We start from the raw sequence: 13,097 nt of genomic DNA on the forward strand, positions 1-13,097 counted from the left end.
CCGGTAAAATATAACAATCACCCCACCACCACCACCATCATCATTAACCGTCGTTTATAAAAAAGAGGCCGCAAGAGGACGAGCGACAAATGATATTGACTGGTTAGTAAAAAAAAAAAATACAGTTTATCGATTTAGGATTAATAGATTTAAATACAATAAGATTTATTCTTTCTGAAAAGAGGAGTCGGGTTTGTTTCTACTTATGTACTACATATTGCAATGTATAAAATACATTTATAATTAAAAAATGTGTTTTGCTTATATACTGAATGTACCTGTTACTATGTATGTATGTATGTGTTTATTGCATTTCCCCGCAGGGTTTACAAGGCGTTTTTAAACGAGGAACGTACCCAAACCTCTTACAAAAGTTCCCCTTTATTCATTTCCTGGCCTTTTGCGACCTCACAATAAATCTTTTTCCCTTCCCTTATCCCTCCACCTCTTCCTGTCTCATCTCTTCCTTCCTGTCTGTCTCCTGCCCTGGGTCTGTTGATCCTCTTCCCCGCTCCTGTGGAGTTTCTCCTCCGTCTCTCTCGTGCTCTCCTCCACCTCCTACCTCCTCTCACTCCTGCTCTCCTCTTCTCCTCCACTCTCTCTCCTATTCTAATTTCCCCTCCCTCTCTCTCTCTTATCCTCGCTTCCACCTATCTGTCCTCCGCTCTTTACCCTTAGCCTCTTTCTCGCTTTCCTTCTATCCTCTAGCACCCTCCCCTTCTCCTCCTCCTCCCGTTCCTAGCCATCAACGTTATTCCCTCCCCTTTATACCTCCTCCCATTTTCCCTCCTCCTCCTTCCATTCTATCTCCCTTCCATCCACCCACAGTCTCCTGTTTTCCACCCTCGCTCTTCTTCCCTTGTCCCTCTCTTCCTTCTCCTTCTCCAGCATCCTCCACCTTGTCCTCCTTCTTCCATCGACAGGTCCTCGTCCACCCCAATCCCCCACCTCTGCCTAACCTCCCCAAATCTTCCCAGCAACTCTGCCCTCTCCCTCTCATTCTCCATCTTCACTATCAAAACCTCTCTCCCTCCTTCCCCTTTCCTTTCCCAGACCCTTCTAATATTTGGCTCTTTCCCCAGTACCTTCTCTGCTACCCGTACCATGATTGCTCCTCTTTTCTTTCGCGTCCCTCCCATCCAACCCTCTCCATACTACATTCTTCTTTCTTCTCTCCTTTTGCTCTCTCTCTTCCTCCAGCCTCTTTACTCTCTCCTTTAGTCTCCTCGCCTTCTCTTCCTCTTCCTTCCTCCTTCTCTCCATCTCCTCCCTCGGCCCTTCTCCTTTGTCCCTACCTTTCCTTTTCTCCAAATCCTCGCTTCTCCGCTTCTCCAATCTCCAGCCTTCCCCCTGACCAAGCATCCTCTCCTTCTCCTTCCTTTCCTCTTTTTCCTCTCTTTCTTTCCTTTCCCTTTTTCTCCTCACTTCCTCCTCCCTGTCTTCTGCCGCCCTCCGCGCTCTATTCCTCTCTTCTGCTCCCTCCTCCTCCCTACTCTTTTCCTCCGGTCCTCCCTTGCCCTCCTTGGCCGCCCTTTCTTCTCTGTAGCCTCTGTCTTCCTTCTCCCTGCTCGCTCTCCCTTCTGTTTCCTTTTTATTCTCATCCTTCCTTCTCCCCCCTTTTTCCTCCCCCTGTGTATGTCCTCTTGCCGCGTACATGTTCTCCTCCTCCTTTCTCCTATCTTCCTCGCTGGCCACCTCCTCCCACCGGTCTGTTCCCCACTCCTTCTCACTCCAACCTCCCTCGCTGCCTTCCGTTCCATCCTCCTCCGTCATCTCCTTTCTTGCCACTCTCCTGTTACTCCTCTTCATCCTCGCTGGTTCCTTTTCCCTCCCTCTCCACCCGTTGCTCTCATCTGTCTCTCTTTCCTCCTCCTCGTCCTGCTCCTCGCTTTCCTCGCACCGCCAGCGCCCCTCCTCCAGCCTCTCCAACCTCACTCTAATCTCCTTTAATTTCTTCCTGATGCCTTTTCCTTCCCGTCTTATTTCTTCCCTGATTTCCTGGCCTATCTTCCTAACTTCTTTCCTGATCTCCTCCACCCACTCTGTCTCCTTCGACCTTTGCCCCATCCCTGCCATCGTCTCTTTTCCTATCCCTGTATAAACAAGCCGTATGTATGTTATTTATTGCACCTCTCTTCTCCCTCTATCTCCGTCCGTCTCCGCCTCCTCCTCGTCTCTCTTGTTCCTCCTCTACTTACAGTCCTCCGTCCGCTCCTCCACGGTTTTTCTCCTTCGCATCTCCCTTACACCTTTTCTTTTCACCTTCTGTATACTTTCCTCCTTTACACTTCACCTCTGCCAGTGCGTCCAACTTTTCTCGGTTCCCTACCTCTCCTCTCAGTCGTGCCAGCCCTTTTCATCTGCAATCCAACGCCGCCGTCTCACTTTCTTCCTTTTGCTGCGCCCTCTATCCTCTCCGCTTTCTCCACACAACCTCTCGCCCATTGCTGTCCCGCGCTGCCGTATCTACTATCCTCCTCCTCCGCGCTCATCACCCTCGGCGCGCCTGCGCGAGCGCCGCGTTGCTCTCGCATCAGTTCCGTTGCCCCCGCTCGTCTCCCCCCTCTCGCTCTATCAGTCTCTTTCCTAACCTCCATATTACTCCGCCTTTTTCATCCTCCGTTTCTCTCCTCCTGCTTCGATTTTCCCGTCTCCTTCACTTCCTCATCTTCCTCTCTGCCCTCTCCATCCAATCCACCTCCTCCGGCCTCTCTCTCTCCTTTCTCTCTCCTCTCGCACCACGTTCTCCGCTCCTCTCTCCTTGGGCCGTCCACCACGTCCAAGTCCGTTCTCATGTCATGTACCTGTTACTAAAGGTCACTTTCTTTTTTTTTTATCAGGTTTAGTCGTAATGGCGAAGCTCGCCGAAGAGCCGCTGGAAACGGAAGACATTCTAACGATTTGTTGGGAGCAGAGTCAACACAAGTACACAGAGAGAAAATTACTAGCTGTTGAATGTTGCTCCTACATACCAATATCAGCTGCTGTTAGAAACTCGTTGATGCTGTCAATGCGCTTCCGGAGTAGTACTACCGGAACTGAGGCATCTCAAAACGTTGGTAAATCAATGCCTACCTCAGCAAGAAGATGCAGTGCGTTTCTTGCTCAGAGAAGCGGAGTGCAGGCAGTATTTACTGAATGAAGCCAATAGATAGGTATTGAATAAAAATAATTATGTTAATCTAAACATATCTGATCGTGTTTATAATAATTGACGAATTAATAACTATAAGACATACAGAGGTAAAGAAATATAAGAAATTTTATATTTTATTACTGTAATTTATCACGCGGTGCAATCTTTCGAACATCCCTCATTATTATAGCGACACGCTAATTTTCTTGGAATTTTTGATTGCCGAAAAAAAAGATCTCCTGATCTCGGCAGACCAGGCAGCGACCTGGATTTGAAATTACTGTGATTATATAATTGTAATCTACAGTCGCAATAATCCATAGTAGATTTGGTAGAATATTTCTGAATATTTCTGAATTTCGATATCTTTGGACCATTGAATACTTTTCTAGAAACATTATGTATCCTGTACACATTTTCTCGATAACGAAAAATGTTTAAACGTTTGTAAAAAAATTATCTTCATTCCAGGACACTCGACGAGCTCCGGGTTTTCCCTATCGATGACGACGGTGAATGTCTGCCAAGTATATGCGCCAGAAGATGAACAAGATCTTTTCAACAGAAAATTGAATCGCCCAGCATGCCGAGTATTTTCCGCAAGATGTAAACTCCCCTTTGTGTCTTATAGCAAGAAATTCTGGGTGAGAAAATCGAGTAGCACGTCGGCAAGAGATTCGCGAGTGCAAGCACAAAAAATTGTTGTTAGGCATAAATGTATAATGTTGTTTCAACGAATGTTAACTTATTTTTTTATCGCGCTAGCTCTGAGTGACGTGTAAATTATTTTGTTTAAATGTTAACACGGTCTGAGGAGTTTAGAGATGAGAAAATACGAATGTTTTTTTACGTTTTGTAAAATTCGGATGTCCATTGTGTCTGCATTCTCGCAGCGTTTGGAATTTTCTCACTTTCTCATGATCCTCTTTAGGTAAAAGAAAAGAAAAAGAGTAAATTCAAAACGCCACGATTAACAGTAATTAATGTTTAATTTCGAAGTCTGTCACTTTACATAGTAATAAACAAACGTCATAGATCATATATCATATCAAATTGTATATCGCATATCCGCATATACATATATATATAATACACAAGTGTTTTCCTCGTAGAATAATTTACAAAATCAGACTTTCTAAAAATACAGATATCCTGTTGCGTCCTGTTCTTGCTCGGTTCTGTTTTCCGTTATTTTTTTTCTTTTTTTTTTTATATAATCACAGCTTATCCTGATACGTAAAAAAAACATTGCTATTGTATTTTCCTTTTTCCGTTCGATAATTAATCAACACAATCAGAGAGTTTCTCTGAGATATTCGTAAACTGCGATATGAGAATTAAGGTTTCTCTGGGATATTCGTAAACTGCGTCGTAGTGAAATGCTGTGCCAGAGATTCTGGAATATTTATCACCAGTAGGTTGCGCCGGAAGTATAAGCTGAAATAAATATCAGTGATATATTTGTATATTTGTTTTCAGTGAAAGATTAGTTTTTAACATAAATTACAATCCTTGTATAATTTTAATTTAAATATGAAAAATAAATAAAATGCAAACGGCAGGAATAGTTTTTAGTTGTTGAAAAATGTATCCGGCACAAACGCTTTATAGCTTATATATTTGTAATATATATATATTAACTAAAATTTAATTACTATATAGCTTACCTTGTTCTTAATACTCATTAGGTCATAATCCTGCTCTAGAATCCGTTTTAATGTGCTATCTGTAGCAAGATCATCGCCTGGTTTCATACTGGCTCCAGATTGGCTACCACCACCCACTGTGTTCATCGTTACTTGTTTCACCCATGTAATCAGAACTACTCTCTGTATCCTCTTCTATGTTTACGTCCTATAAATTACAAATGTAATTCTTATAAACTTTTCTTACTTTCGCAGTCTTCGGTCTGCAATATCATACGGATAAATTAAATCATGCAGTAAATTAAACCTTTCATAGCGCGGCAACGTTAAGAAAATTACGCCCTCACAACACGATAGTCAATCAGCGTTACACATATTTTTCAAGTTATTGCTACTATCTCTTTCTGTTATTAAATTATAAAAGTTCTGAAACGTCCAAAATCAAATTTGTAACTTGAAAATGAAACTTACTTCTGTATAATAATCAGCGTGTTGGCCTGAACTGCCATCTTCGGAAATTCCGGTCGTAGATGATGCAGCTCGACTGCCACCGCTTCTCGCTCTACGACGAGGTTCTTGATGCTCTGTTTCGTTTCGATTAAGCGCTTTGACATCTTATGGCTTCTCTTTTTGCGTTTGTCCCAAGACAGATTCCAACCCTTACACAATGACAAAATATATTTATATTTCTTTAATGTCTACTTTAATATAATTTGTACAAGATTAAGTAGCTTCGCTAATGCTTTTCTAACTTACTTGGAAGTGCATGAAGTATTCCACTGCTTTTCTACCTCTTAATGACATCAAGCATCTGCAAACAATTTTATAGTTAGTTTAAACTGCGAGTTTTCGTACGATGACAAAATTACTTATATCTACGTGTACATACAATATAAGTTTATTTCTATATTTCATAAATCTGTAATTTGATGTAATTGTTCAAATACAACTTTAGTAGGTTACCTCTCTACTTTTGCAATTATCTCTTTCATATTGCAAAGATACTTTTTACTAAATTCAGAATTAAATTTGCATTTTACACTTACCTATACCTATATTTTTGCACGTGAAATGTAGCCAGGTATTAGGCATAAACAAATCTGACAAATAAATTGAAAATAGGTTAAGCACGTTTCCCGTGTTGATAAACTATAACGTAATGCGTTCCGAAACCACCACATATTCTACGTCTCACCCCCACTCTCCGGCAGCTAAACAATATACAGTTTTTCGCTTTTTTTAGCGAAACCGTAATCTAACAAACGTTTTACTTAGTATATTCGGAACTAACAAACGATTCCGCATCGATTGACCACGGTTTGAATCAAAAATTGTAAAGAATTCTATATTTACCGGCTAAATTAACACTAAAAATTATTTTTGTGATTACGTAAAAACTATTAACTAACAAACGTTCTAATTAGTCTAACAATCAATAACAAACAACTAACAATCGATTCGTAAAAAAAAATGTAAGTCGAAATTGTCCAGCTAACTTTTATGAGGTCACGTAACGGCAGTTGCTAAACGTAAACATGCCGGTGAATTTTCTGTCATTCGCTGGATAAGGTTAGGTGCCCGCGATTATTTGGCTATACCCAAATTCTGTCAGAATGTGCACGTTTTTGGTTCTCTTCCGTGCTGTGTCTACTATTTTGTGGTGATGTCAACGATTTTTGGGTTCTCTTTTATGTTATGTTCACAATTTTTTGGTTTTCTTCCGTTAGATTCATGATTTTTTGGTTTTATTTCCAAAGAGAATCAAAAAATCGTGGACATAGCACGGAAGAGAACCACAAAAATGTGCACATACCGACAAGATTCGGGTACAGCCAAAACGCGGGCGACGCTGCGTTGCCACATCTACCTACTCGCGAACTATCAACTGCTATTTCAGTCTAATTTCGATCGCTTTAACTTGTAATATATTTGTTATTAGATGGTGAATACGTGTTTTCTTGCGTTCTAAATGTTCGCATTAATTTACTGTACGCGTAGGCACGTTTTTTGAGCGTTTATATAGACTAGATATTAAAGAAAATTGGGATCAATCATCGCCGTCAACGCTTTCTCCATATAACCCCATGTAAAACGACGCATTTTTGGAAATTAATATCTCAGCTTCTGGATGGTCAATAAATCTGAAATAATTCTCACACATGCGGTAGATCCTATACTATCATATATATTTTTTACAAACTAAAATCTAGAGTTGACCAAACTGCTTCAACCTCCTTAATGCTGAACACTTTTCATTCAATGTTTGATCCTGAATAGCAACAATTTCAGCTTCTTTGTTTTTCAATGACTGCATTAATAATTTCACACGATATTTAGTACGTTTTGCCTTCCGTGTTTGATTGTTCAGTTTTTTTCGCATTGATGCTAACTTTTTTTGATCAATTGGATTTGACGATTTTAAGACACGATTAAGCGCCTTGCAACTCTCCAATTTTTTCCTTTTTGTAGTACTGTTTTTCTCAACTTATTGCAACGATCACATCTTTTTTTTTTTACAGCAGAGAACATTCGTGGGCACGCCATTCATCGACATAATCCTTGAACGCGCATTGTTCCGGAATACAATAAACATTAATATTTCCTAGACCATTGCATATATTCTTATGTTGAAACCTTTCCAAAACAACTGGCAGCGATATAGTGTTGTTCCAAAATTGTACAAGGTCAGTATCGTTTTCGTCAACGAGATTACCGTATACATAATAGCGGAGTTTTCTTTGAGTATTAAGAGTTACGCTTTTTTGTGTAACCGGAGAATCGACGCCGTTTTTTATTCTCATAACTGAATATGTAAAGAGTACATGTTGTTTTTCACGCGCATGTATTTCGGTGACCCCCCAATTTTTAAGTAACTTGGCAGAAAAATTTTTGCTACATTCTCCACTTTTGAATAATTCATGACCTAGCAAAAAAAGTACAATAAAAAATTATAACGATTCTTCACAACTAATTGTAATTAAATAGATATCATCAATTGCATAAACTATGATATAATGTACTCGCAAATACGTGAGAGTTACAGAGAACGAAAGTTAACATAGGGTAACTCCGGTATATCCGCACTTAAGGAAAACTTACTTTATCAAGTACTATTTATTATGTTTAAGGCATGTTTATACTGTCTACTACTCGCAAAGCGCGGGCAAAAAAGCTAGTGTCATATATCCTAAACAGCGAGATATACAAGATATCAAACTAAACAAAGAATACAAGAGCTATGCACTTGTATTTTGTTGTATTCTATCCTTTATTACTATCCCTTCACACTTATGTACACTTATGTGAAATAACCATTAAACCTTTTACATTCCCTACAGTAATCATTTTACGTAGTCTATGATCGTAATATATATGATCGCGCTACTTATTACGGTGAGAAATCGATTCAACTCACGACGGTTTCGTTAATGTTCAATAAAGAACTGAAATTGCAACACAATATTAATATATATGACATAAAGGCACATAACAAAATAATTGCGAGCAAATACCTTCATTTCTTTAATTTTTTTTACTTCTGCGGCGTAAATACTGGAGTTACACTATTTCTATATCAATTTGAGATAAACGGAATTTTTGTGTTTGAAATTTTTATTATATTTACAACTGCGTATTGAGTGACACCTCTTAACTACAATGAGTGGAAAATGCAACTTACATTCGCTAATGACTGAAACATTGCCGAATTTCTCTCGTTCCAAAGCCGAAACAGGAATAGAAATCTGATATGATTGTGCAACTACTGTTGGACTGTGCTTTTGAAGAATAAACTCTGTATTTTCTATTATGGCACTATCATTCATTGAGTTTGCAACATTTTCGATTTCAACATCCACTTTTGCCGACAATCAAAGATTTATCGAGGAAAATCGAAGATACGTTTACAATATAAGGATACAATAAATAAATGCTAAATGTATACATCAAGAAATGCAGCAATATTTTGATGAAAAGTTTAAAAAAATTAATAAAATTAATTTAAAAAAAAAATATATATATATAATATATATAATATATATTTATATATCTCTATACAATGAGTGGAAAATGCAACTTACATTCGCTAATGACTGAAACATTGCTGAATTTCTCTCGTTCCAAAGCCGAAGCAAGAACAGAAATCTGATGTGGTTGTGCAACTACTGTTGGACTGTGCTTTTGAAGAATAAACTCTGTATTTTCTATGATGGCACCATCATTCATTGAGTTTGCAGCATTTTCGATTTCAACATCCACTTTGCCGACAATCGAAGATACGTTTATAATAAGGATACAATAAATAAATGCTAAATGTATACATAAAAAAATGCAGCAATATTTTGATAAAAAGTAATTTTTAAAAATAAAGAAATATAATATATATGTTGTCACGACTTTTTCACTCCCGGACCGCTCCGGGACGTGTGCCGGATCAAAAGGAGTAAGGAGAGCGGGATGACGGGCCTCTTCGATGATTCCCTCGCACCTCCGACACTTCGCGAAACGAATTTACCGTTGGGCCGGGGCGCCAGACGCGTCAACGCGCGTCCGCGAAATCGCGAAAGAAAACCAACACGAGACGCAAAGCGAGACGTGCGGATGTGCGAGGAATCGGCTAGCTCGACCTAAGGGCTGGGGCTGGGGCGGGGGTGATGAAGGGCGGCGCGATATTCGGCGGCGTGACACGCCATAAATAAGGCCACGAACTCAAGCAATTAACAAATCAAAATAACATTTATTCTTTAGAAATTCGCGCGTGAAACAATAAAGGCCGATTTGGCTTCGGTCAATCAGACAAATCATATAATCGATCACGCGAGCGTCAGAAATGAAACAAACAAAATAATGATGATAGCGCGGACGCCAGAACAAACGAAGTACCATATCGTATAGTACACGCGCGGAATGCACTGTGGTTAGATTAAAGAATTACAGTAGAACGAAACTTTTGATTGACAGGGAACATCAGGAAACGCGAAATAATCGTAGAAACAGAAACTATGGTCTCGCAGAAAAGATCGCGAGAAGACGGTACGTCACGCTCGGAGCGCGTGAACGCCACGTATAGAGCCGCACGAGAATTCTGTCGCCAATTATCTTAAGCCTAACGCAAGTCATTCGAGAAAATACAAGACGGCCTTCAGTGATTTTTGAACGCAAAAAATGAGACGCCGAGGTACTCGGGATAACGCGAAATATGGGAATGAACGCGAGGAAAATTACATAATTACCGCGAGCCATAATGGCACGGAAGGCAATATGAGCCTATCGCGAGAATGGGGTAACTCACGCGAATACGTTCTCCAGCCAGCACGGCTAGTTCTTACACGCAATTACCAAAACAACGCATCCAAACATAACTATCCTAACACGAATAATCTCCTAAGGCAATCAGCCCACATACGGCCGATTAACGCGATTGATGTGCCGACGCATACGACCTTCCACAAGAGCAATGTTTGGTAATTTGATACGCCGGGAACACGAGAGGCGCGAGACACAATCACGAGCACGGACATTACACGAAACGGACTCGCAGTAACGGATTTCGCCACGAATCTATCGCGATCTCCAGAGGCTCGCAATCGCGTCTTTATCCCAATTCCGCGGCCACTATACCATCCGGAGGCCCCTCGCTCTCGCTGTCGATCGCCATTCGATACGCGGTCTCAAGGGACCGTACGCGTCGCGATGTTACAACGTTTTTCCCGGACGAGAGCGTGCACCGGAGGGCGGCGTCGTGGCTTTACATCTCGATAGTAATGACTGCGGGCAACCTCACCGATGTGATGTCTCCTCGTAGGGCTCCTCGCCGTCACCTCGTACGGAGGATCGTCGCAGCGTAACAGATTTTCCCGACTCGGGGTGGCTATCGCGTATCTTAAAAAGGCTATTCTACAATTGCGTAAGCGTGGTCGTAAGTGGTTGTAAGAGTGTTGTACGGCGTGGTTGTAGAGCGGTACTGCGGTTGTAAAGCGTGTTGTGGAAGATGGTTGAACTTCATCTTTCACGACTACGCCAGATGTGAACGTAAGAGCCAACCAATCAGAGTGCTGTTACGCGTCATCACGCCGCGCGCTGATATAATTGTTTTTGTCGAAACAGTAAATACACGTGATCCGAACCGAAGACCGCTATAAAGATCTCAAGAGTCAAGTTATAACATTCTTTCTCGGCATCCGAAAGTATTCTTTTTTTCTATTGTAGTGTTTTGAATACGAGGAAAGTGCTCAGTACGAGGAAGATGAAACTTTTTTAAACTTATTATCGTGTAGAGAATTGATTGGGCTGGTGAGAAACAACGAGTTATTATGGAAAAAACGATGCATTTCACACAAAGATCAACAAATGAAAAGTTTGTGCTGGACGAGTATCGGAAGTGCCTTGACCTCTGTACTTTCCACTGCACTCTGATTGGTTGCTGTAATCAAGTTTACAACGTATCGTTACTTTATTGTAGACTGAACCGTTGTACAACATTCACGACTACTACTACTCCTACTCCTACAACCTTACGCTTACGCAATTGTTGAATAGCCTTAAGAAGAACGTTCGGACTCGCCGACGGACGACCAGAGCAGAGAGTGTCTCGCTAGATTCGCTCGATAGCGGAATCGATGCGGCACCCCCTTCCTGAGGGGCGCGCCGACCAATCGGGAGCGAGCTTGCAAGCTCGCGCGGTATCGTAACGCAGGATCATCGCAAGGAAATCCTTCGGGGGCGCGCAACGGTCCCTCGGCGGCGTAGCGATTCCTCCCAATCTGTCCCTGGGCAGCGGACTGGACTTTGTTCTGGCCGGTGTGCCTCCGATTTGACCTCGGGGCGGTGGCCAGCCACCCCGCGGGCCGGTATTGCGTGAAGGTAATTTGCTGAGGCCGGGTTTCTCCCAGGCGCCTGGGGCCCCGCTATCGGCGGCCTTGTCCGTCGCTGCCTCATTCGCCGCACGCCTGCCGCGTTGCTCTCGCCGCCTGTGATCCATGTAGCTTCCGCTCTCGCTACCCCTCCTCGGTCCTTGGTCCTCCCGGACCCCTCTTGTTATCGGTACTCCCTCGAAGATTCGCCGTGGTGTGGGTGAGGCGCCGCGCGCATTACAATTTATACATGAAAATAAAAGCATAGTCAAAACGCGGAAATGATATCAATTTTTGGCCTCTGGAGATCTCGTCGTCGCCTCTCTGGCTCGTTCCTGGGCGCAAATTTCCGCGCCTTGTGACGGCGGCGGGGCGCTGCCACGAAGCGGTGGGCCGCAACATCACAATGTATATATTTATTTTTAAAAATCACTATCTATTATCATATGTACATATACATATATATATATATATATATATATATATATATATATGCAATGAACATACTTTCCACAACAGACAAATTTGTCCGTAAAAGTATCAATGACTTTACTTTTTGCGTCACTGTTATTCTCTGTTCGTTTTGAGATAACAGTTTCGTCAGTGTCATTAAACAATGTCGGGACAGCATCTGAGATAACAATTTCGTCAGTGTTATTAAACAATAATGTCGGGACAGCACCATCGTGTAATCGTGGACATATATGTGTACTGAAAGTGAAAAATTCGAAGGACGATATAAAAGTAATGCCTCCTAATATTTTTCTTTTAAATCTGGCGCCATAGAAAATTTTGCGTTTCAATAAAAGTTGTTATTTGAAATCTCTAGTTGAGTTATGTTGAGTGATATTGTGATCATTTACGTGAATAAAACATACACACCAGTATCTAAAACACACACTAGTTTGAAGTATTCGTGTAACACACTAATGTAACTGATCACAACACTACCACTCAACATAATATAGAGACTTCAAGTAACAACTCAGTAAAACGCATTTTCGTACCGATCTCTCTCCACGTATTTATAAGAAATATACTGGCATATAAATAAGAAATAAACATTTTCATTGTGCAACTATATGTAACATGTACATACATATACCATATTAATTCATATACCATTTACTACGAAAAATAATACGATTATTTCTTCGCGTAAACGGGATTTTGTAGTATTCTTACAATAATTTACTTCGCGTAAACGAGTGAATTATCGTAAGTTTACTGCAAAAGTAACGCTCGCGTAAACGGAGTAATTGTATTATATGTATGTTTTGTTATAAATAATAAAATAAATAAGAAAAACTTACCTCAGCAATAATTTTTCTATTCAAATCACGTTTAACCCACTGTCTGTTGATGAATCGTTCTTCAAAGTGTTTTTCACACACGTAATGGGACGATTTTAATTTTATATTGCCCGGGATCGCTGCTTGCCACTTTTTAAATAGGTCTATTTTT

The 13,097-nt window shown here is 41.0% G+C and overlaps 1 protein-coding gene and 1 long non-coding RNA gene across 6 annotated transcripts; both read right to left on the reverse strand.

Annotated features, from left to right (window-relative positions):
* Positions 1-281: 281 nt before the first annotated feature.
* Positions 282-2,876, reverse strand: LOC143908476 (uncharacterized). Its single transcript, XM_077426155.1, has 2 exons — positions 2,199-2,876; positions 282-2,093 (listed from the first exon to the last, which is right to left on the reverse strand). The coding sequence occupies exons 1-2, from the start codon at positions 2,236-2,238 to the stop codon at positions 1,060-1,062; spliced, it is 1,074 nt and encodes a 357-aa protein (XP_077282281.1). The 5' UTR covers positions 2,239-2,876; the 3' UTR covers positions 282-1,059.
* A 1,448-nt stretch (positions 2,877-4,324) lies between these two features.
* Positions 4,325-11,090, reverse strand: LOC143908478 (uncharacterized). Of its 5 annotated transcripts, XR_013260157.1 has the most exons (6): positions 6,381-6,988; positions 5,829-5,882; positions 5,539-5,593; positions 5,254-5,441; positions 4,804-5,045; positions 4,325-4,573 (listed from the first exon to the last, which is right to left on the reverse strand). It is a non-coding gene; the product is annotated as an uncharacterized LOC143908478 (long non-coding RNA). The 5 variants fall into 5 exon arrangements; XR_013260159.1 differs by lacking the exons at positions 5,829-5,882; positions 6,381-6,988 and adding an exon at positions 10,565-11,090; XR_013260158.1 differs by lacking the exon at positions 6,381-6,988 and having other exon boundaries at positions 5,835-6,343.
* Between the last annotated feature and the right edge of the window lie 2,007 nt (positions 11,091-13,097).

The sequence above is a fragment of the Temnothorax americanus genome, unplaced genomic scaffold (assembly GCF_048541705.1).
Source record: "Temnothorax americanus isolate GAGA-0224 unplaced genomic scaffold, ASM4854170v1 Scaffold96, whole genome shotgun sequence".
Taxonomy (NCBI): Eukaryota; Metazoa; Arthropoda; class Insecta; order Hymenoptera; family Formicidae; genus Temnothorax; species Temnothorax americanus.

Excerpts from the sequence above, each read along its gene's own strand:
- LOC143908476 (XM_077426155.1), bottom strand. The coding sequence starts at position 2,238 with ATGCGAAGGAGAAAAACCGTGGAGGAGCGGACGGAGGACT. Across the intron at positions 2,094-2,198 it reads GGAGGAGCGGACGGAGGACT|GGATAGGAAAAGAGACGATG; the intron begins GTAAGTAGAGGA and ends TTGTTTATACAG.